At 39.9% G+C, this 23,073-nt stretch overlaps 1 protein-coding gene across 4 annotated transcripts; it reads right to left on the reverse strand.

Moving 5' to 3' along the window:
* Positions 1 to 1,483: 1,483 nt before the first annotated feature.
* On the reverse strand, positions 1,484 to 9,641 carry LOC131344846 (kinesin heavy chain-like). Of its 4 annotated transcripts, XM_058377345.1 has the most exons (13): positions 9,588 to 9,641; positions 7,802 to 8,539; positions 7,431 to 7,538; positions 7,201 to 7,260; positions 6,734 to 6,956; positions 6,357 to 6,462; positions 5,686 to 5,887; positions 5,504 to 5,578; positions 5,258 to 5,416; positions 3,062 to 3,127; positions 2,895 to 2,951; positions 2,519 to 2,632; positions 1,489 to 1,690 (listed from the first exon to the last, which is right to left on the reverse strand). In XM_058377345.1, the coding sequence occupies exons 2-10, from the start codon at positions 8,264 to 8,266 to the stop codon at positions 3,092 to 3,094; spliced, it is 1,434 nt and encodes a 477-aa protein (XP_058233328.1). In that variant the 5' UTR covers positions 8,267 to 8,539; positions 9,588 to 9,641; the 3' UTR covers positions 1,489 to 1,690; positions 2,519 to 2,632; positions 2,895 to 2,951; positions 3,062 to 3,091. The 4 variants fall into 4 exon arrangements, with proteins under 4 accessions (XP_058233329.1, XP_058233327.1, XP_058233328.1 ...); XM_058377346.1 differs by having other exon boundaries at positions 1,484 to 2,632; positions 7,440 to 7,538; XM_058377344.1 differs by having other exon boundaries at positions 1,484 to 2,632.
* Positions 9,642 to 23,073: the final 13,432 nt, after the last annotated feature.

Here is a 23,073-nt window from a genome sequence, read left to right on the forward strand (position 1 = left end):
TTATTGTAACTTTATATCCTAAGGAAACAAATTCTACTTTCTCAGCCCATAATCCACTTTCAATTTATGCTTCAGTAGTTAATCTTCAGCCATTTTACACCGCCAGGCTGAGACTGTGTACTAACTTGGGCCAGTCTGAGAGATCTCTTACAAATAAACCAAAGAGGGAGACAGCTGTGGTTCCGATGGGGAAGTCCAAAACGAACATCATTCATGTGAAGACTATGGAAATGATAGATTAACGCTTGGTTTAAGGATCACTGTTCAATATAAATAGTACGATAGTGTACATACTGGTCAGATTGTTCTGAGGTTAGTTGATAAGTAAAATGTGACCTTGACCTGAGTTTAGTCAGAAGGTCTGCCCATCTGGCCTCCAATGCATGTAAACTGAGCAGGCAGTTCTCTCACTATTTGCAAAGGTGATTGATAACAGTAACAGTAGGGTTTGCCATTGTGCATGCTCTCTAACAGAATGGATATCAGGCACCGGATCCAGTCAGTCCATGGCCAAATGCACACACACAGATGACTGACTGGTACTATCATAAGTTACGGTGGAAGCCATGAGCTTATCATCTTGGAGTTGGACTCCATAATCTAGTAAAGGGCAGCAGTAAAGGGGCATAGGTGCACATTACATGCTGGACTACAGACAGATGCATATGTCTACATTTTGGGGTGATTGAACATAGCATGTGTTATGTTCAGAATCCTAAATGGCATTAATTATATCTAGTACCTTTGGCTCATGGAAATGTAGGACATTTAGGAACCATTTCTGCCCAGTAGACTGCTCAGACAGCTTGTTTTGAAGTTGTTTTGAATTATGTTAAGTATTCTAAACTGTTGGTTATAGCTTGTTGATCATCAGGTTTTCATACCAATGAAGCCGGAGCCACACCTGATATCAGCAGTTTAATCAGTTGATCTTGGCTTCCATTAGAATCAGCCATGACTTCTGCTTGATGGCTTCTGAAAGAGGAGACTTGATAGATTTTGATAGGAGTCGATCACCAGTTTTGGATGATTTCCAACTTGACTTTGATGGAAAGTCTCAGCATGCACACAAGAGGCTGTATTATTAAAAAATTTCAAGTAATTTTTTAAATGTCCCATTATCATAAGCTGTTACGCAGTGTGAAACTATTTAAAATGTTCTTTTACATTTATTTTTTAACCTGCATCATTTACAGAACAGAACATTATTCTGATTCATCCAAATCATCATCCTGCACAAACTGATGAATACTATGCTTTTGATTTTACATTTTACAGTTGCTTACATTGCTGGTCATATTGGCTGACCTTGTGGCTAAACTCAGGTCAAGGTCTTTTGTTTACTTATCAATCGATAGTGCAACATTCTGACCAGTACACACCCTATGGTACTATTTATACTGAATAGTGACCCAGAGACCAGCTGTCAGTCTGTCATGGAGGAAAGGGACACTGGATTTCCTTGTATAAATAGAGACTAAGATGTTTTGTTTCCTCATGACATTGTGGCATTTGTTGTTTAAGTGTCTCTCATCACCCCTGACAATTTAGAGGGTAAAACAGAACAGAAGCTGACATTACAATTATTTCAAAGTGTTTATTCTTTCATTGAATTATTTCTGTCGGGAACGTAGATTCTCTGGCAAGGATTCCTTAGGGTACCATTGCTTTTCCTTCTTTATGCCTGTACCTGGAATTGAGAGATACAATGTCAGAGGGTCAGTGATCATTACAGCAATGTGTTTTTGAGCACACAATGACATTTTAACAACACTTTACCAATTAGGTTCTGTACTTATTTTATTATTATTTATATTAGGGATGTGTGGATATTGGGATGATACTATAATCAACAATTAGTGCCTTCTTGTAGCGGATACCGGATATTAATAACCAATATATGTACTTTTCTTTTTATTTTAAAGATTATACTCCATATCTAAAAAGTTTAGAAGTCAGTGATTAATTTTACATAGCCATGACACAGGTAAATCAGACATGACAATTATTGTAAACATAGTTGGTATTTAAAACAAGGGAAGTTTCTTTCCATTTTATTTTTGAACCTTAGATTTCTAAACTAGATTTTTCCCAATGTGCACACACACACAGAGTTGCTTTGCTAGCTCAGTACACTTATAGCTAGTTCACAACTAGCTGTAAATTATGTGCTACACAGCTAGCAACATCACACTCCTCCACAGTCTTAGCCATAGTGTGAGCTTTGATCAGGTATGAGAGTCATCACAATATTGCACAGAGCCAACAAAGCAACATTAGAAAAGTAGCAGTGACATGGGAGACCATAACAGAACTCTAAATGCTCAAAGAGCTGGATGGAGTCTCTGAGCCTCCACAAGTGAAAATCATTGGTCATCGGGAGCAATAAAAACTCTTCATCTTGTCTGTGATGGCTTTAGCATTTGTACTGCCATTTTAAGTCCCTTCTGGACAAATCCATCTGCTGCTGCTTATGTTTTCTTTCTAATGCTCGCTAAACCATTTGTAAAGAGATTACAGTTAGTGGACTCGCTCATCAGAACCACAGCTCTCTTCCTCCCTGGTTTGCTCCACGCTCCCCTCTGTAGACGATCTCTCATCGGACTTGTCCAAGTTAGTCCACTGCCTCACCCTGGAGAAGTAAAAAAGGCTGATGTTTAACTACGGAAGCATAAAGTGTAGGTGAACTGAAGGTGGGTTATGGTCTTAGGAATATAAGGAAATTACGATTCATGATTTTCTTAAAATAAGTAAAACTAAGCAGAATAAGGGTAAAACAAGACACTTGTGTTACTCATTGTTTCCTATAGTTACTGTTCTTGTTACAATACTTTCCACCTATACATGTTATTATTATAGCCATGATACAAACTACTGACAAAAATGAGCTTTACCTCCTGTTGCACTTTGGAGCGGGGACACTTGGAGGCTTAGGCAATACCGGAATGGATCTGAGAGCATCCAGAAAAAAAGAAAAAGAAGCACAGGACAGAGTTAATTTATAGTACTCAGTCATGTAGAATACATTAAAATGGATTTAAAGCTCAAGATGCAAACATACGGTCCAGGAGTACTCATGCTGACAGGACGATCACAGGAGAGGCAGTTGAACTTTGTCAAACACTCTCTGTTAGGAAGAGGGAGAAAAAAATACATTAATGTGAAGACATGGTAGAAGAAGAAGAGAACGGGAATAATATGATTCCAAGGTTTGACAAGTCAAAACACTGGCTGCTGTATTTTTATGTACTACATTCTGCAAATAGATTTTATCTATAAAAAAGCACAACAAAAGAGCATGCCAATTATCTGGTCTGGAGAAAGGTTTTATATCTATATCATTTTTATATATCGATATAGTGCTAGCTAATACAGGGCCAAAAGTAACAGGGCAGAACCAATCAGTCTCAAAATCTACTGTGGAATTCATCAAATGCCATAGACAAATAAAATGAAAATGTCCCTGCAACAGCAGCACATGGCTGTTAATCACCAAAGCTGTATCTCTGAAAATGTAGGATCCAAAAGTACAGTTGAAAAAGGGTTGGACAGTTTATTGGTCGTTATTAGGTACTAAATTTGGCCTGCAATCACATAGTTTAACCAGAAAACGGTGAACACAATGGCATAGGTGAAACTATGCTGGCTTTAAATGGGGCAAGCACATAATGTACATGTGAGCAGGAAGCATGGAGCTTTAATTAAAAAGAAAAGCATCATAATATAGAAGCATCTTTCAGAGTGTGGCTAAAGAGGGAGAAGCTATAAAGGAGTTTAAGTTTTTAAAGAACATTTAGTGTTCTTTTTGCTCTAGCATACGATTTACCTTACAGCGGACTTATTGACTGAAATCAAATGTGCTAGACCAGGGGTGTCAAACTCATTTTAAGGTGAGGGCCAGATGAGAAGAAATGTGACCATGTGCGGGCCGAATCTCCTTTTTTTTTTTTTTTAAATCATAGTGCACCAAATTACAAATTAATTTGCAAAAAAAAAAAACCTAGAAAGACACAATATTCTGTAAAACTGCATTTAATAAGTCCTCAGAAACTGTTCATTAACACTCATTCCTTTTTGAAAATAAAATGTTGTCTAAGTAATGGCAATCAAAACCCTTTCCTTTGAACATGAATATTATTTGTCATACTTTTTAGTAATGAGAAAATAAGAAATAAAAAAATGCTACAGACTCTGTACAGACAGTTACATTAAATATGAAGCTATAGGCTACAATATAATTTACAAACTACAAAAACACTTCACAATTTTAAAAAACTGCCTTTAACATATTTAACAACTCAATAGCTTATATGTAAAAAAAAAAAATAATATACAAAATAAATTCTTTATGGTTAATGCAAATGAAAAATTAAAAAAAAAAAATCATTCACTTTGGATATGAACATTAACTATACACCAGAAATGAGAACTTTTCTTTAACAAATAAAAATCTAGATTGCATTTGTAATGCATTAAGTTAGACATACGCACGTATACATACGTACGATTTTAATTCCTGCTTCCTGACTTCTCTTTTCTTCGACCAGTGCATCAACATCAGCAACCAGTTTTTGAGCCGTCGCCACTCTCATTATGTCATTGAGATGTCTGTGTGTGAGTCGAGAGCGCAGGTTGGACTTGTTAATGTTCATTACAGAAAATGCCTGCTCACAGAGATATGTCGTCCCTCGGCTTGTGAGCAGATTAAACATACCGGCTTGCCGTTGACCTCACAGAAGAAATACTTCTCTTTCCATTTCTCCTGAAACATCCGCCCTTCCAGATCAATTTTTCTTTTTTTGGACATTTTTAAAATTGCGGGTGCTTTCCACACATCTTCAATTAGCCGACGTGTTCGAAATTTGATTTAGGCGCCGCTTTAGAATGCGCATGCGTGTTAGAGGTTCCGGCAGAAGCGCAATAGGAGCGCAATTAAATGATCAATGATAAAATAAAAAAAATGAATAAAACCAAACAATATTGCAGCGAATACCATAGACTTTATTTAATACTACTACTACTAATAATAATGATAAAAAAGATTTAATGTTTAATATTATTTATTCAAATCATCCAGCGGGCCGTATTGTACGCCTTAGTGGGCCGTATGTTTGACACCCCTGTGCTAGACCAAGCAATCACTAAACAATTTTGACAGGAACGGTAAACCTGTACAATTATATCTTAGCAACCTGTTCTTCCTCAGGCCCAACAAAAAAAGGTTTTTCATGTTAAGTCACAGATCTGCTCTGTTTACCTTGCAGTCTAGATCCTGGAAAATCTTCTCATTGGCATTTTGACAGGTCTCCTTATAGTCACAGAAGTTGCAGTAAAGATCCCGTAACTTCTTCTTCAGCTTGGCTGCTGCTGTATCATGCAGGAGGACCTTGTTCTCCAGTGTCTGCATGTCCGCTCTCTGAATGAGGGAGAAAAATTTCACCCACTGAAAGTGACATTGGATGGACTTTGTATTTGATAATGTGTTACAATTTAGGACACTCACAATGTCTTCAACAATTTTTGTGATCTCCTTGTCTGCCATCTTCTCATCCCGCTCCTTCATAATCTTGTACAGCTCCTGAGAGACAAGCATATTATTACATGTATTTTTCTGTGTGTATAATAGTGGTACTCTAATGCCAGTGCCGTATTTTCCGTGACTAATACAAACTCAGTATTCCTTACCTGGGTTTGACTTTGTCCCTGCTTCTGATGCTTCAGCAGCTTGTTGGTGGTTCTGTGGAGCTTCTCACATTCAGCCTGTAGTTTCAGAACAGCCTCCTGTGCATCCTGCATTTCCTTCTCTGAGCTTTCCTTCTGTTCGCTGAGTGCCAGCATTTCCTGCTTCACATTTTGGAGCTCCTCATGCAGGCTCTGCACTTCATTCCTGTCAAAGTGTATATTACAGTGTAAGAAAGATTGTGAGGATGTATTTAGTAGACAATTGTGGAACGGAGGATTCTACAATTGTTTTTTTTTTTACTATCAGCTCAGGTTTTTACATACATACATATTTCTCATAACATTAATGTAACTTTGCTAACCATTCTACAACTGTTTTTTACTATCTGTTCAGTATTTTTTAAATACTTCTCTTGGAAGGTTCATTATGGTTAGAAAGACTGGTGTATAATCCCACCCACAGACAGTTGTGGCATTGATTACCCAGATTACACAGAGTTAAAGGTTACAAGTACACATGTATTGTACAACTAGCTAATATTTTAATTTGCATCTATATAAAAATACTTCCTCAGATTCTTAGATAGAAAATGTAAATGTTAACATTTCCAAGTAAGAGAAGGATCTACAACTGTTCCCACTGTTGCTTCCTGTAGCCTGAGAATGGAATTTACCTGAGGTCAGCTGTTTGCAGATGAGGCTGCTGCTCCGATCCACTGATATTGTCTCTGCCCTGGCTGACTGTCACCTGAAACTCCTCCAGCATATTTTCTATTTCTCCTAAGCAAAAAAATTCAAATACAGAACAATTAATACATGCTTCCAATACCCAGATTTGGACCAGCTACATATGCACAGCAGGAAAAGGGGCTTAAATATCAGACAAATCACAGTATATGAATTGTGTTCTTTTAATGTTTTAATCTATAAGACTCTCTGTAATTAGTCTTTTAAACATAGTTGTCAAACTGTAGTTTATGAAATTCATATTATACAGTTATATGCCAATATGCTGCCATTTTTGGCCTCAGTAGTTGCATAAGCATGTCACCTTCCAGGCGCACCACACGAGCCTCCAGGCTCTTCTGCGTCTCCTTTAGTTGAACTACGTCCAGCAGAGCTTTGGGTGACTCTGGGTCCTGCTCAACCCCACTGTAGACCTGGCACAGGGCTCCATCAGATACGTTTGTCAAAGAGTCTCTTAGGGTAGGAGAGACATTAATCCCTCTACTTGTATCTGAGAACCCGGTGTCAGTGATGCTGTCTTTCAGTTCCTGTATGGAAATGGATCATATATCCACCATTATGTCATCTTGAGAGGACACGATTCTCTAAATTAAGACTACATGCAATGCAATCAAATCTAGCATTTGTTTGCTAAACATCTCGGCTGGTATGTTGTGTTCATTTCGGTAAATTATCACATTCTATTCAATCTGTTTTAATTAAGCAGGGTTTTATAAAGTACGAGTTATTCAAACTGCACAAATTGCACACAGTGCTAATCCATCATCTTACCTTCAACATGTTTTGTCTCTCGATGACGAGAGCCGCTCGCATGTCTTCCATAGTCACACACTGCATAAACAAGATAATGAACAGGTTCAGCTTTTGTTGCATTTTACTGTTTTCTGTCACCTGTGTTACACTCTGTGTAAATGAACAGACTTCAGTATGAACTGATGTTCTCACTTTGACTATGTGGAATGTATTCGATAAAAAGAAGTGAAGTATATGTATGTGCTCACCTGATTAAGCTGATTTTGGAGTGTTTCCATTTCTTTCTTCAGCATGTTTATCTCCTCCCTGAGCTCCTGATTCTCTTTATTCTTTGATTTTTGCATCAGACTTGTAGACTGAGAATGGAAAATATGGGCCTTCAGATACTTATTAAGGTTTCAGTTTATGTTTCTACACTAAGATTTCTCAGACAGAATGTTATACATTTCAACATCACAGTGACTAACAGTAAAATAGTAAAGTTTAATGTGGAGGCTAATTTAAACAACATGTAAAACGGGGTAGAAAACATTACAGGTATTTGTGTAGTATTAGATTTCTGCTGAACAATAAGAGGAGATCCAGATGTTAGAAGAATGGCTAAAGAATGAGGTCTTACCTTGGACACTGCTTGCTCCAATTGTTTGCTCGTGTCCGAGATGGAGAGGCTCAGCGGCTGCGACTCATCTTCATCCCAGCCGACGTCCGCTGTCTCTCTCCTGTCCGCTCTCTCTCCCTCCTGTCCGCTCTCTCCATCCTGTCCCCTCTCTCCATCCTGTCCGCTCTCTCCATCCTGTCCGCTCTCTCTCCCTCCTGTCCGCTCTCTCCATCCTGTCCCCTCTCTCTCCCTCCTGTCCGCTCTCTCCATCCTGTCCCCTTTCTCCATCCTGTCCGCTCTCTCCATCCTGGCCGCTGTCACCCCACTGCCCGCTCTCTCCATCTCGGCACCACGCCGGTTTATTAACCCGAGCAGTAGACCTCGTAGAGCTTTGAGGTCCAGGACGCTCTTTTTACTGCCCGGGATAGACGTGTCCAACAAGTCTAGCAAAGTTTTTTTTGACATTTTCTCATGAAGTCCACTCATCGTAGCTTCTCTTTGAAAATGAACAGCTAATACTAACACGTTGATACTCTGATGTAAGGTTCTGTTCTAACCCAGATAGCAAAATAGGTCTGGCCCACACAATGCACTTACACTTGGCCCAGATGCCGCAAAGAATGACAGTCCTTTGCTGGCCCATATCTGGTTTGCCAGAGATGGGCGATGCATGGGCCAGCACTGGGCCACACTGCTGGTTCCTTTCCATATCACTTACACCCCTGTTCCACTTGAAAAGTGAAAAGTTGAAATACAGCCCTGCAGGAGAAAAGAAAATTTAAGATGAATTGTAATAAGTAATAAATGATAAATATTGATTATTTACATATTTTTAAAGATACAATAGATGAGTGGTTCTCAAACATTTCCAAGTCAACAACCCCCACATTGATATGCATGTAGCGGAGGACCCTCATATGACAGGGTATGGTGCCAGGGACCCCCCCAGATGATTTTTGGTATTAAAATTTGGAACATTTTTGAAAACTGTTAAGATTTCAAAACAAAGCAATGTGAGACACTTATTAATGTTCAAATACAGCCCTGCAATGCAAATAAAATATAAAAACTGAGGCAACTTAATAATAAACTACATAAAATGCAGCATATACACACACACACACACATATATATATATATATATATATATATATATATATATATATATATATATATACACACATACATATACATAATATATATATATAGTGGTCCTCGAACAAACCTAGTCAATAGTGAGGATCCGTGTCCCCGTGCTCTCGGAAGCCAACGAGAATATGGAGTCAAGCCGTGCAGGTCGTGTACGAGACTATCGCGACATTTGTTTTGTTATCGCTTTACGGACAGTGCGCGTGCAGTTTTTATTCCCGCTTCACAGACGAAGCGGGAATAATTGGCGGGAAAAATACGCTAGCTACTTTGACTGTGTGTTATAACTCGACAATCCCGTCCAACTATCGTGGGAATGTGGGAATATTATATAATGAAATTATTATATAATATTAATATAATGTTCCTCCTTTCTATAGCCGGGCAACTATTGTTTAAACATCTAAACAGAATTCCAGCATAGAAGCTAACGATCTGTCCCACAGACTCCGGCCACCCAAAATACAAAAACCGTTTGCTCACTTCAGGGCTTCATTACCAGATATTGCACGGAGTGAGTGACGTTTCTCACAAAGCTTCTCTTCAACATTATATGAAACTCGGACAGTCCAGCTTCCCCGTTCAAATGAAATACAGTTTAAGCTACAACTTGTTTCTTTAAAATATTCTGTAAAGATTAATAATACCGTGTACTCACCTCTCTGTTCTCTCTGCTCAAAACAGCGTATCCGATTCAGATCGCACTTCGAAGTAGCAGGAGCCAATGAGAGCGTAGGAATCGGGATCACATGTTGAGCGGCGGCCAATGAGAGCGAAGAACAAGATCGGTTGGTTGTCGTCAGTGGTTTGAAGCGCTCGACACGGCGTATCGTCTCCGCCCATCACTACTTTTCAGAATAATGAGAGTTTTAATATCTCAGCACACCGTCCTGCAATTCAATAGGTATAAGACCAGGGCCATTTTATTCACTTTTTCAAGCCATTTTTATTCACTTAATAAAAATAAAACAGAAATAAACGTTTTCTGTCAGTGTTGGAGCATGTGATGTGGTGTGAGTTTGAATGCACAAAATTGCAATAAACTCTGAAAGAGCTGAATTAGTGTGAGACACCACATAGAAAACATATGGGCAACATCAGCTCAATCACAATCGGGCCACATCTGGCATGGACAGACCTGGACCACATAAACCAAACCATAACGGGGCCACATCTGGCAGGGACAGACCTGGACCACATCTGGCATGGACAGACCTGGACCACATAAACCAAACCATAACGGGGCCACATCTGGCAGGGACAGATCTGGGCCACATAAATCAAACCATAACCGGGCCACATCTGGCATGGACAGACCTGGACCACATAAACCAAACCATAACGGGGCCACATCTGGCAGGGACAGATCTGGGCCACATAAATCAGACCATAACCGGGCCACATCTGGCATGGACAGATCTGGGCCACATAAATCAAACCATAACCGGGCCACATCTGGCATGGACAGACCTGGGTCACATGAACCAAACCATAACCGGGCCACATCTGGCAGGGACAGATCTGGGCCACATAAACCAAACCATACCCGGGCCACATCTGTCAGGGACAGATCTGGACCACATAAACCAAACCATAACCGGGCCACATCTGGCAGGGACAGATCTGGACCACATAAACCAAACCATAACTGGGCCACATCTGGCATGGACAGACCTGGGTCACATGAACCAAACCATAACCAGGCCACATCTGGCAGGGACAGATCTGGGCCACATGAACCAAACCATAACCGGGCCACATCTGGCATGGACAGATCTGGGCCACATAAACCAAACCATAACCGGGCAACATCTGGCATGCCATCATATAAACAGTGCCATCACTGCCAGACCTGGTCCGCATCTGGTTGACATACCACTTGCCATGCCAGCAATCAGCCAGCAGTGCTGGCTTAATGCCAGATCTGGCCCCGACCCGTCTGCTATGTGGGAAGGTTCTGTTCTAAGGTTCTGTTCTGTTGCGTAATAAATTCGAATGTGTTACTATAGAGACCTGACCTGACAAGAACATTAAAACACTTCAACACCAAACCCTTAAATCACTCATGTCTGCCATGTCGAGACAAAAAGCGGCTAAGCTGCTAACTAGCTAGGTCAGTTTTTCTAACGAAGTTTATAACAGCTTGTTGCAGCAATAAACAAACATAAAAATGAAGGAATGAACACACATTACACTTTATAGTTACAATTTACTATGTTTACCAATGATTACTGCTTTGTTTTTCATCTGTCCCCTGTTTGTCATGAGCAGTAAAACTGACCACTGTTCTTACAAATCCTCCAGGTCCTGCACATTTTATTTATTTATTTTTTGCTACATATTTTGACCCCTTTTCAGCGGTGACTATAATTTTTAGGTCCATCTTTTCACACTTAGGTCAACTGAGAGACTCGTACACAACTATTTCAGAAGGTGCAAACGTTCATGAATGTTCAAGAAAGCAACACAAAACATTAAGATCCAGGGTAGACTGTTATTATTTCAGTCTATAACTTCATTCAGTCACACAAAAGGAAGAAAGTTGCTGGTCAGTCATCCTATAATGGGGTCAAACAAGAAATCACCTTAGTAGGGATCAAACCATGATGTTGTTGTGAACAGTGCAGAGGGTAAATGAGAGAGCAAAATAAATGAGAAATACAGAAATACATCTATGACATAATTTCCCCAAATTCATGTGTGACCATGCGGTTGATATGTCTGTCCAGGGTAAAAAGAAAAAAGCCAGATTGTAGTGCAGTATAAAGTGTAATGAGAGGGTGATCTGTGAGTGGATTATAAGGATAAGTAAACATCACGGTCAATATTATTTACACACAAACAAATACTGACATATATCCATGCAGTAATTTATTTGATTTTTCTTATTGTAGTGAAAAGGAAAGATGCACAATAAACTGTTCTATGGTAAAAGCAAAGCTCTGATTCCTCAGCCAGAGAAATCAGAAATAGAGGACAATGAAAGCAATAAATGTAGAGGATCTTTTTTTTTGGAACATCTCTTTATGTTCCAGGGCATGCAGGCTGCACTGATGATGATGATGATGATGATGAACCTGATGATGTACAAACAGTAATAGCTTAGTGACACAGACATTGCTTGTAGGAAGACAGGAGGTAAAACACAGCTCATGTGTATCCCAGATCAGACTCCAGATGCACTGACCAGCACCAAGGATCCAGATATCCAAATCTTGTGAGCGAGTCCCATCAAAACCTACTGAGTCTTCACTTCCAGGAGCACACTCACCTTGCAATCTCCTTGTCAGTTGATTTCTCCCTTAATGTTTGTTGTCTGCTGTGTGTGAGGATGCTAGGTCTACTGCTACACCTGCAAGATTTTTAAGTTGATATTGACCTAGCCATTCTTTTTTTGCGTAAACAAGCCATTCTCTAACCATTCTTCTAACATCTGGTACCAGGTCCAGTCAGTCCAGAGCCAAACACAAAGACACAGGTGAATGACAGGGACTATCCTAAGTTACAGTGCAAGCCATGACCTTGCTATCCTGGGGCCAATAGTAGGACTCCAACGTCTAGCTTATGAATTCTGTTAACTTTGATCAGCATCAGCAATAAAGGTACAAAGGTGCACAGTGCATGGTGGACTAGTGCACTTTGTCCCAGTGGCCTGTCCTTAGATGAGTTTCACTTGCATATGTCTGGGGTGATTTAATGAATAATCTTTGTAAGTCCTGTGGCAGCATGGCATTGATTTTATCTGATAACTTTAGCTCATGGAAAAGGAGGGCTTTTACAAACCAGCCCTGTAGAGCCATACAGGTACCAGCCTCCTTGTTCTAAACAGGTTTGTTGAGTAAAATCCTGTGTTTTAAACTGTGGGACATACTTACATTTTGGACCCTTATAAGGCGGAAGACGAGCATGCCACCTCGTCTGCCAGGTCAATATCAACTTAAAAATCTTGCAGATGTAGCAGTAGACCTAGCATCCTCACACACAGCAGACAACAAACATAAAGGGAGAACTCAGCCCACAAGGAGATTGCAAGGTGAGTGTGCTCCTGGAAGTGAAGACTCAGTAGGTTTTGATGGGACTCGCTCACCAGATTTGGATATCTGGATCCTTCACTTTCTTGAAAAGAATCAGCATGCACACAGAAAAGCACCCAAGATGTTTGTACTACCTGTGACTTTTAGGGGGGTTTAGTTAGAACATTACATGCGGCATCATATCTTTAGAATACCAAGGTTTTCTTTTAAGTGTTTTCAATCCTTTGTCTGTGGGCCGTTTTTATTTTGTTTGTTTTTTTGGTAAAATGTAAAATCAAAAGCATAGTATTCATCAGTTTGTGCAGGATGATGATTTGGATGAATCAGAATAATGTTCTGTTCTGTAAATGATGCAGGTTAAAAAATAAATGTAAAAGAACATTTTAAATAGTTTCACACTGCGTAACAGCTTATGATAATGGGACATTTAAAAAATTACTTGAAATTTTTTAATAATACAGCCTCTTGTGTGCATGCTGAGACTTTCCATCAAAGTCAAGTTGGAAATCATCCAAAACTGGTGATCGACTCCTATCAAAATCTATCAAGTCTCCTCTTTCAGAAGCCATCAAGCAGAAGTCATGGCTGATTCTAATGGAAGCCAAGATCAACTGATTAAACTGCTGATATCAGGTGTGGCTCCGGCTTCATTGGTATGAAAACCTGATGATCAACAAGCTATAACCAACAGTTTAGAATACTTAACATAATTCAAAACAACTTCAAAACAAGCTGTCTGAGCAGTCTACTGGGCAGAAATGGTTCCTAAATGTCCTACATTTCCATGAGCCAAAGGTACTAGATATAATTAATGCCATTTAGGATTCTGAACATAACACATGCTATGTTCAATCACCCCAAAATGTAGACATATGCATCTGTCTGTAGTCCAGCATGTAATGTGCACCTATGCCCCTTTACTGCTGCCCTTTACTAGATTATGGAGTCCAACTCCAAGATGATAAGCTCATGGCTTCCACCGTAACTTATGATAGTACCAGTCAGTCATCTGTGTGTGTGCATTTGGCCATGGACTGACTGGATCCGGTGCCTGATATCCATTCTGTTAGAGAGCATGCACAATGGCAAACCCTACTGTTACTGTTATCAATCACCTTTGCAAATAGTGAGAGAACTGCCTGCTCAGTTTACATGCATTGGAGGCCAGATGGGCAGACCTTCTGACTAAACTCAGGTCAAGGTCACATTTTACTTATCAACTAACCTCAGAACAATCTGACCAGTATGTACACTATCGTACTATTTATATTGAACAGTGATCCTTAAACCAAGCGTTAATCTATCATTTCCATAGTCTTCACATGAATGATGTTCGTTTTGGACTTCCCCATCGGAACCACAGCTGTCTCCCTCTTTGGTTTATTTGTAAGAGATCTCTCAGACTGGCCCAAGTTAGTACACAGTCTCAGCCTGGCGGTGTAAAATGGCTGAAGATTAACTACTGAAGCATAAATTGAAAGTGGATTATGGGCTGAGAAAGTAGAATTTGTTTCCTTAGGATATAAAGTTACAATAAGACGTAAGGGATCTCTTGCTAACATCTTGATGCCAGCAAAATGGGGACGAAGTACAATATTAGGCAGGTCATAATGTTATGCCTGACCGGTGTAAATTACACGTGAAAACTTTAACCAGTAAGCGAGGTAAGCAATACCAAGTAGCCTATATAAATCATATAGTACTTATTACTCTTCTATCATATATTGTATGGTCTGTCTATAACCATTAAGATTTTACCGTTATTGTTACATCTTTTCAAATGCGCCCCCCATGATTCATGAATAGTGGAACGTTCCTATCTTACTGCACATGCGCGAGATTCCCATACCTGGAATCCCCCAATCCACTAAATCCGCCCCTGAGCATAATAAGGATGCTTGGTTAAAATTGGTGGCAAATATTGAAATTTTTGAAAACCACAGAAGTTTACTGGCAAATATGACATACGGCCTTACATACGGCGGTGAAAAATACTTAGATGTCCTCTCCTTATTAAAAATTCGACACTCATGGTCGACGTTTCTTTTCTTTGGCCCATTTATTGTTAAACCTGGGCTCAATGCAATAGCAAACGTGAAGAATGAATATCTGTGTAGCAAAAGTCAGTAGTGTTTGGAGTGCGCCATCTAGTGGAATCAACTGAAACGCAGGGTATTGCAGGAAAAAGGAGAAATGAATGCGGTTTTTTGGACAATATTGTGAATATTTGACGGGCAGGATTAAACAGCTGTATAGATTGGCCACCGTTGCTTTAACCAAAAATGGTAAACACAAGTGTCACGGAAGAAAAGAAAAGAACAAAACAAAACTCTAGATTATCTCATACATTATGATTCTAACCTGACTAACCAAAACAAATCATCATCATTAACATGCCCTGCCTAGCTACACTTACTACCCAAACCAAAACGTACAGGGGTGGCGATCACTCCTTGCCTAGTGTGTCTAAAGGTCAGCTCTGGGTGTCGTGCAATGTATGTCATGTGACATCTTACCTGTCCACTTATCCCCTATATACAGGGGACCAAGTCACCATCAGAATAACAGCGGAATAATGATGAAACATAAATGACAAAAGGTGACAGGATGAAATTGAACTCATAATGATTGACACATACTGATTGACACAACAAAAGGGTTGGGATGGGTAACAGAACAATAACAAGACAACAGCAATCACCACAATAATCAAGGCAGTGAGTTGAGACGACTATCACACATTCTGTCCCATGTCCCATTTAAACCGTAGTGAGAGACAAAAATTAAAGCGTGAGAGAGAGAGTCAGAGGAAAAGAAGAAGAAGAAGAAGAGAAAAAAACAGACATTATGCCAAGGACATGACAATGAGACAAGCACATACAGTACAAGCGAGCAGGAAGTATAGAGCTATGGAAGTATGGATTTCCATTTTCATGCTCCAATCCACCATGCCCAATAGCCATGCAGGACAACTTTTGACCTGATGGACCTGCTGAAGATTCATGATCCTGACCTTCCTTTTGTAGGCTTCATGATAGCATTAAAGATGAGGATGCAATCACATTATCCTGTATGGACTGGAGGCTATCCAGCTACAGGTAGACATCAAGTACAATGGCATCAGTATGTCAAAATAGTCAGATTACTCACTATATCAATTAATTTATCTTTCTTTTCTTTTTCTGATCTTGTCCTTCATTTCCTTCCCCAAGCTTCTCTTCTGCTCGATTTGAAGCACCAGCAGTTCTGACTTCCCAAATTGCAGCTCCTCATCCAGCTTCTGCACTGCATTCCTCGAAGTGTATGTGACAGTGACAGTATATATAATATGCATGATATACATAAGGAACTGTACAACTGAGAACCAACTGTATATATATATATATATATATATATATATACACACTATATTGCCAAAAGTATTCGCTCACCCATCCAAATAATCAGAATCAGGTGTTCCAATCACTTCCATGGCCACAGGTGTATAAAATCAAGCACCTAGGCATGCAGACTGTTTTTACAAACATTTGTGAAAGAATGGGTCGCTCTCAGGAGCTCAGTGAATTCCAGCGTGGAACTGTGATAGGATGCCACCTGTGCAACAAATCCAGTTGTGAAATTTCCTCGCTCCTAAATATTCCACAGTCAACTGTCAGCTGTATTATAAGAACGTGGAAGTGTTTGGGAACGACAGCAACTCAGCCACGAAGTGGTAGGCCACGTAAACTGACGGAGCGGGGTCAGCGGATGCTGAGGCGCATAGTGCGAAGAGGTCGCCAACTTTCTGCAGAGTCAATCGCTACAGACCTCCAAACTTCATGTGGCCTTCAGATTAGCTCAAGAACAGTGCGCAGAGAGCTTCATGGAATGGGTTTCCATGGCCGAGCAGCTGCATCCAAGCCATACATCACCAAGTGGAATGCAAAGCGTCGGATATATATATATATACTAATGCTCAAAAGGTTGGGATCACTTGCATATTCAGCTTGATTTCAGCTACCTAGGAACATTCCATCAGGGGTCAGCATGGGCACCCTGACTGGTCTGCAGCTATGCAGCTATGTGTGTGTGTGTATGTGTGTGTGTGTGTGTGTTTGTGTGTGTATGATAGATTTTTAAAATAAAATAACCATATCCCATTAAAAATATTTAAACAAAATCTGAACTGAATTAGAAATCTTAGAATGTCAAATATTATTTGCAGTTATTTAAAACATGTATTTATCAGAGTTCCAGTAAACTAGATGCTAAATGCTAGACATATTAACATACTGATAATTCAGGCCAGAACTGGACAAAAGACATAACATTTCTGCTCGTCTAAATTTTATTATATCAAATACACATGACCTCCCTTAACTACAACAATAAATTCCATCAGTCTGAACAGTAAAAGAAAAACTCTGAACCTCTGGACATTTAAAGGCTGTAGGTTAATGAATGTAAAATTTAAGTGGAATTACACAAAGTTTTAACATTTTTTAAATAAAAGATTTAATGCATATGCCTTAGATTACTTGCTTTAAGTTCCAAATCAGACTCAACATTTTTCAATTAATGTTAATTTACAGTATTAGATTTTGTAACCATTTGAGCCCTGAGTGTGTTAAATTTTTCAGCCTGCTCAGCTAATTGATCAGTATCCCTCTGAATCCAGGCACACACCTCCATCAAGTGAACTCCCTTTGCAGTTCTTCCAGGTCATCTTCCAAAACATTTCCAAAGTCCACGCATGGCACCCCCTCTCTTTGTTCTCTCTTTATGATCAAAGTAGATCATGTATCTGGTTAATACACTTAATGCATAAAAAGCTGTGCATAACCTTATCCCTATAATATCCCTACCAGCTGAAATCGCTCTTGTCAAGTGCTTGTCCTGCAGAAAAAATTGAACTATTGACTTCATCTTTCCCTTGCACCATTCTGGGTCTCTGCTCATGATGAAGGGGTCTAAGCATGCACTCTGCAGGACAGTGGGGTATTTTAAAGGGCTCTTTTCTTGAATTCTCTTAACAATTCTTGACCGTATGCAGTCTCTTCTAAATTTGAGGGCACTGACTCTCTTCACTTACTCTGTTGCCTGATTTGCTCTGAAGAGCCTATCAAGTAGGGAATGCAAAGATCACATAAGTAATATGCAGGGAATTAATGGAATGTAGTTTTAAGGTTTTTTTGCGTAAACATATAAAACAGTAACAATGCATTACCTCAAGGACAGAGTCAGCACCCTAGTCACTGTCAGCATTGCTTGCACTAACCCAACACTTCTGGTCATCAGGGTCAAGTTTGGTCAGTTTAAAGGGAGTGATGTCTTGGAGTAGTTCTCATTTGATAAAGCGTCTCAACAGACTCTATAAATTGAAAAACAAATTTGTCTAGTTATTATACACCCTGTCATCCAGTTTTGTTATTATATCCTACACAGCTATTACTCAGTGTAGTATACCCACTCTAAAAGATCATAAAAGAAAAAGAAAAATTAGTCATTTAAATTAAGCAGAAATGAGATTATTACCATTATTAAATCTGTCAAGTCTCTGCACAGAAATGGCAGTTTTGGCTCATCAGTCTGGCATTTCATCAAGAATGGACAAAAAGCTCTGGATATCGCCATAAAAAACTGAAGTTTGGGTAAGATCAGACAACTTCTATTTGCTGCTTCAATTATGTCAAAAGAAGGAGTAACAGAGTTTGTAGTTCATGTCTATAGACTGCCTCCATGTATACTTGAAGCTTTGGCCATACCTCAATGGATCTCTCTGCAACAGGCAGATTTTTACCCATCTGCGTCCACTGAATTGGAGTGAAAAAAGAGCTGAGCCAGTAAGTTTTGTTTAATCCTCTCCTCTTGCAGGGACATTGTAAAACAACAACAAGCAAAGTACATTGCTCTCAACAGTTTCTCAAAATTCCATGTGGAGAAGCCAGTCTTGAGTGAATTGTGTATCTTGTGCAACCCACAGCTCCCAAAAGAAATTAGCTGCCGACCACCATGCAGTTCATTATGTTCTTGCTGGACATTACTGAGGAGCTTCAAGTTCACTTTTTGGGCCATCCATACTAATAGAAAGGACCTGCTTCAGGTCTTACTGTCAGCAAGAGTTTCTACAGATGACCATCTAAGCATACACTTTCAGGTGGCGACCATTTTGGACAGAGCGCTTTTGCATCAAGCGCCATTTTAAGAGCTACGGCGCTATTTAAGGATGCCGCCAGAACACTTTCTTCTTACTTGTGCTGTCGAGACATCCTGCTGTTTTTTCTTAAGCTTCCCTGCCAGTTTTTGACCCTCTTACTTTCCAATCATGCCTCATTTCTGCCTTTGATGCCTTGTTTGCTGATTGCTCAGTCTACTGCTTTGTTCTAGTTTTGATTTTGAACTACCGGTTGGATTTGTTGTGAATTTTTACCCTGTTTTTCAAGAATGTAAAGAATATCAATCATGATGCAATGCTACTGCACATGTCTGGCCCTGAAGCATTACCGGTGGTTCCATTTTTAAATCACAGATCTGTCAAAATAAAATGACATGCATATAGTTTGGTCCGAACTGAATCATGTGGTTGAAATTATGTGCACCTATATGAGAGAAGCCGCAAAAATGGTCTGGGTGCTTATAACTATTTTCTAAGTAAGGAAAAGTTGGGAACATCATTGGCTGCTCTCCCCTCATTCGCCTTTTCCACCGATTGCCATTTTAGCTGGTGGGAAATATTTGACCTTGGGGTGTGTACGACAGGAATTCCGGCTGTAGTGGTAAAATGATGGTAGGTGAATAAGGCATTAAATATTCTGATAAAGTGGTGCATAATGTAAAATTGTGTGGTTTTTTTGGTCTTTCAGGTGGAGTTGTCCACACCTGAAAGAAGTAGCCTTCTGGATATCTGTTTGAGAAAACGATTGGACAGTGATCCTTAAACCAAGCGTTAATCTATCGTTTCCATAGTCTTCACATGAATGATGTTCGTTTTGGACTTCCCCATCGGAACCACAGCTGTCTCCCTCTTTGGTTTATTTGTAAGAGATCTCTCAGACTGGCCCAAGTTAGTACACAGTCTCAGCCTGGCGGTGTAAAATGGCTGAAGATTAACTACTGAAGCATAAATTGAAAGTGGATTATGGGCTGAGAAAGTAGAATTTAAGATTTCCTTAGAATAAAAATAACCAAACTCAATTGTATAAAGTTAAAATAAGACATAAGGGATCTCTTGCTAACATCTTGATGCCAGCAAAAGGGGGACCAGCACAATATTAGGCAGGTCATAATGTTATAATGTTAATTGACCGGTGTAAATTACACGTGAAAACTTTCTTGCATTGACTGTTTGCTAGCATAATCAGGGGCGGACTTAACCAGTAAGCGAGGTAAGCAGCCGCTTAGGGTCCCGGGGAATTAGGGGGCCCCCGACCAATACCAAGTAGCCTATATAAATCATATAGTACTTATTACATTTTTATCATATATTATATGGTCTGTCTATAACCATTAAGATTTTAACATTATTATTACATCTTTTCAAATGCGGGGGGGCCCCCCATGATTCATGAATAGTGGAATGTTCCTATTTTACTGCACATGCGCGAGATTCCCATACCTGGAATCACTTAGGGTCCCCAAATCAATAAGTCCGCCCCTGATTACCATAAAATCAAAGGTATTAATCTGTCTAAATTACATGTTTTGCTGATATTTCTATTTAAATTTATGATATAAAACCTTTCACCATTCAGCATTTCTACAGAAAAATCAGGATAAAATAAGTTTAAATATGGGTTGAATCTGATAATGTGCTACATGCAATGGAAATTTTTATAGTGTGTAATTGCTTGGGTGTTTGGGGTTCTATTGTGTTTGTCTATGCTGTTTACTTGTGTCTGATGTTTTAGCCTTTAGCCTTTTTAGCCTTATCTTTGCATGGTTAATTTTTGTTGCTGCCACTTTTTTAGTTCTGGGCCAGCTGTAGAAATGCCCTAATTAACAGTAGAAGAAAACAAACTTCCTGCTGTGGAGGCCACATGAACTACAAACTTGCTTATTTTGTCTGCAACTTGCTTGGTGCAGTGGTGGCTCAAGCGGTTAAGGCTCTGGGTTTGTGATTGGAGTATTGGGGTTTAAGCCCCAGCACCACCAAGCTCCACTGTTGGGCAATTGAGCAAGGCCCTTTACCCTCTCAGCTCTAGGGGCACTGTATCATAGCTGCCCCTGCACTCTGCCCCCAACCTCCTCAGCTGGGATATGCAAAGAAAAGAAATCCGCTGTAATGTATGTGTGCTCTTTATTTTGTCTGCTCATGCATGTGCACTTCATGAGTGCTCAACTTTTAATATTACCTCAGAGTACTTGTTGATTTAGTACAATGGAGGAGAAATAGACTGTCTTGCACCACAAAAAAATCATTTTGATGCCATTTTTGTAACGGGCGGACTGTAGCTGAATGACAGGCACGGACAGAAGTAGATAAATCCCAGGAGGGGCACATTTATTAAGGAAAAGACAAAGGAAGGAGCGGGGAGAGCAGAGTAACGCTCTGGAGCAAGGAGTAGAGAGGAAGGGAAAGGAGAGGAAGGAGAAGTGAGCGGAGTAACCCTCTGGAGCAAGGGGTAGAAAAGAAGGGAAAGGAGTAACAGAGAAACGCTAAGGAAAGTGATAGTAATAGGGAGCAGAAAGTAAGGCAGTCAGAGTCTACCTCCGTGAGTCTGCATGCAAGCCTCTACGGCTGAGATCAGACCCTGAAGGAGTGAAGGAGAGGAGATTAAGTAGGAGAGCGCGTGCACAGAAAACAAGGAGCAGGTGCAATCAATTACAATAAGGAGTGCGAGTGCGCTGACGAGGGGTGGAGTCCAGTGTACCTGTGACAATTTTAACTTGCAGCTTGTCTATTTTTTTTAAAAGTATTGCTTAAGAACACAAGACAACTTGCTAATTTAGTAGCAGGGGGAAGAGAGAAACTCTCATGCACCACTAACGGAAAGTGAACTTTTGACGCCATTTTAACTCGCAGTTAGCGCCATTTCTTTGCACCCAGCATCTTTGGGAATATTATTTATTATTTATTATCTTTTAAAGTGCTAGTTGAGGTTGTTCCTCACCCATTGGATAGAGAAGAATCACAACTAGCACTTTTAAAGACTATTATTGGATGGTACTGGCCATTGGTGTGCTGTTAATTGTGCAGTTCATGCTGATTATAGACTTCATGATTGTGAACAAGAATTTTTTTTTCAACAAAAAGTGACCTGATTTCAGGTCACTTAGGACAATATATTTCTGTCTTTGTTGCTGTCATCTGCCAGCAGTTGTTCTTGAAATGGACCTCATCAATCTCTTTCCTGTTCTACAAATCACCCCTTTTGATCAGACGCTGGTCTTGTCAAGGATATATAGTGGTAAGTAAGTAGTTTCACTCTACTACTACACTCTAGTACTTTTCACTCTACATCACTTCTTAAATAACACTACAGAATCATTTAACCTTCTCCTTAGCATGGCACAGCTGTAGAATACAAAGTTTCCAACTCTGCAGAAAGGTGGGATGGCCAGCACTCTGAATTGTCATCATTGTTATCAATAATCAGCTCCACTGAGTACATTTAATTGATAGGCTTTTGAACTGGTACTGCCCTGCATCAGTAATTGTGTCTTTTATGCATCTTCAAATTTATTATGTGGAGTTCCTCAAGAGTTGATTTTTGGACCTTGTCATATACACTATATTGCCAAAAGTATTCGCTCACCCATCCAAATAATCAGAATCAGGTGTTCCAATCACTTCCATGGCCACAGGTGTATAAAATCAAGCACCTAGGCATGCAGACTGTTTTTACAAACATTTGTGAAAGAATGGGTCGCTCTCAGGAGCTCAGTGAATTCCAGCGTGGAACTGTGATAGGATGCCACCTGTGCAACAAATCCAGTTGTGAAATTTCTGCGCTCCTAAATATTCCACAGTCAACTGTCAGCTGTATTATAAGAACGTGGAAGTGTTTGGGAACGACAACAACTCAGCCACGAAGTGGTAGGCCACGTAAACTGACGGAGCGGGGTCAGCGGATGCTGAGGCGCATAGTGCGAAGAGGTCGCCAACTTTCTGCAGAGTCAATCGCTACAGAC

Source organism: Hemibagrus wyckioides, linkage group LG24 (assembly GCF_019097595.1).
Source record: "Hemibagrus wyckioides isolate EC202008001 linkage group LG24, SWU_Hwy_1.0, whole genome shotgun sequence".
NCBI classification, from domain to species: Eukaryota; Metazoa; Chordata; class Actinopteri; order Siluriformes; family Bagridae; genus Hemibagrus; species Hemibagrus wyckioides.

What these genes read in the sequence shown, in the direction of transcription:
- LOC131344846 (XM_058377344.1), bottom strand. Translation starts at nt 8,266, where the DNA reads ATGAGTGGACTTCATGAGAAAATGTCAAAAAAAACTTTGCTAGACTTG. An exon ending in AGAGACAAAACATGTTGAAG is followed by an intron (nt 6,957 to 7,200) that starts GTAAGATGATGG and finishes ATTTCCATACAG; the next exon opens with GAACTGAAAGACAGCATCAC. An exon ending in CAAAAATTGTTGAAGACATT is followed by an intron (nt 5,417 to 5,503) that starts GTGAGTGTCCTA and finishes TCCCTCATTCAG; the next exon opens with AGAGCGGACATGCAGACACT.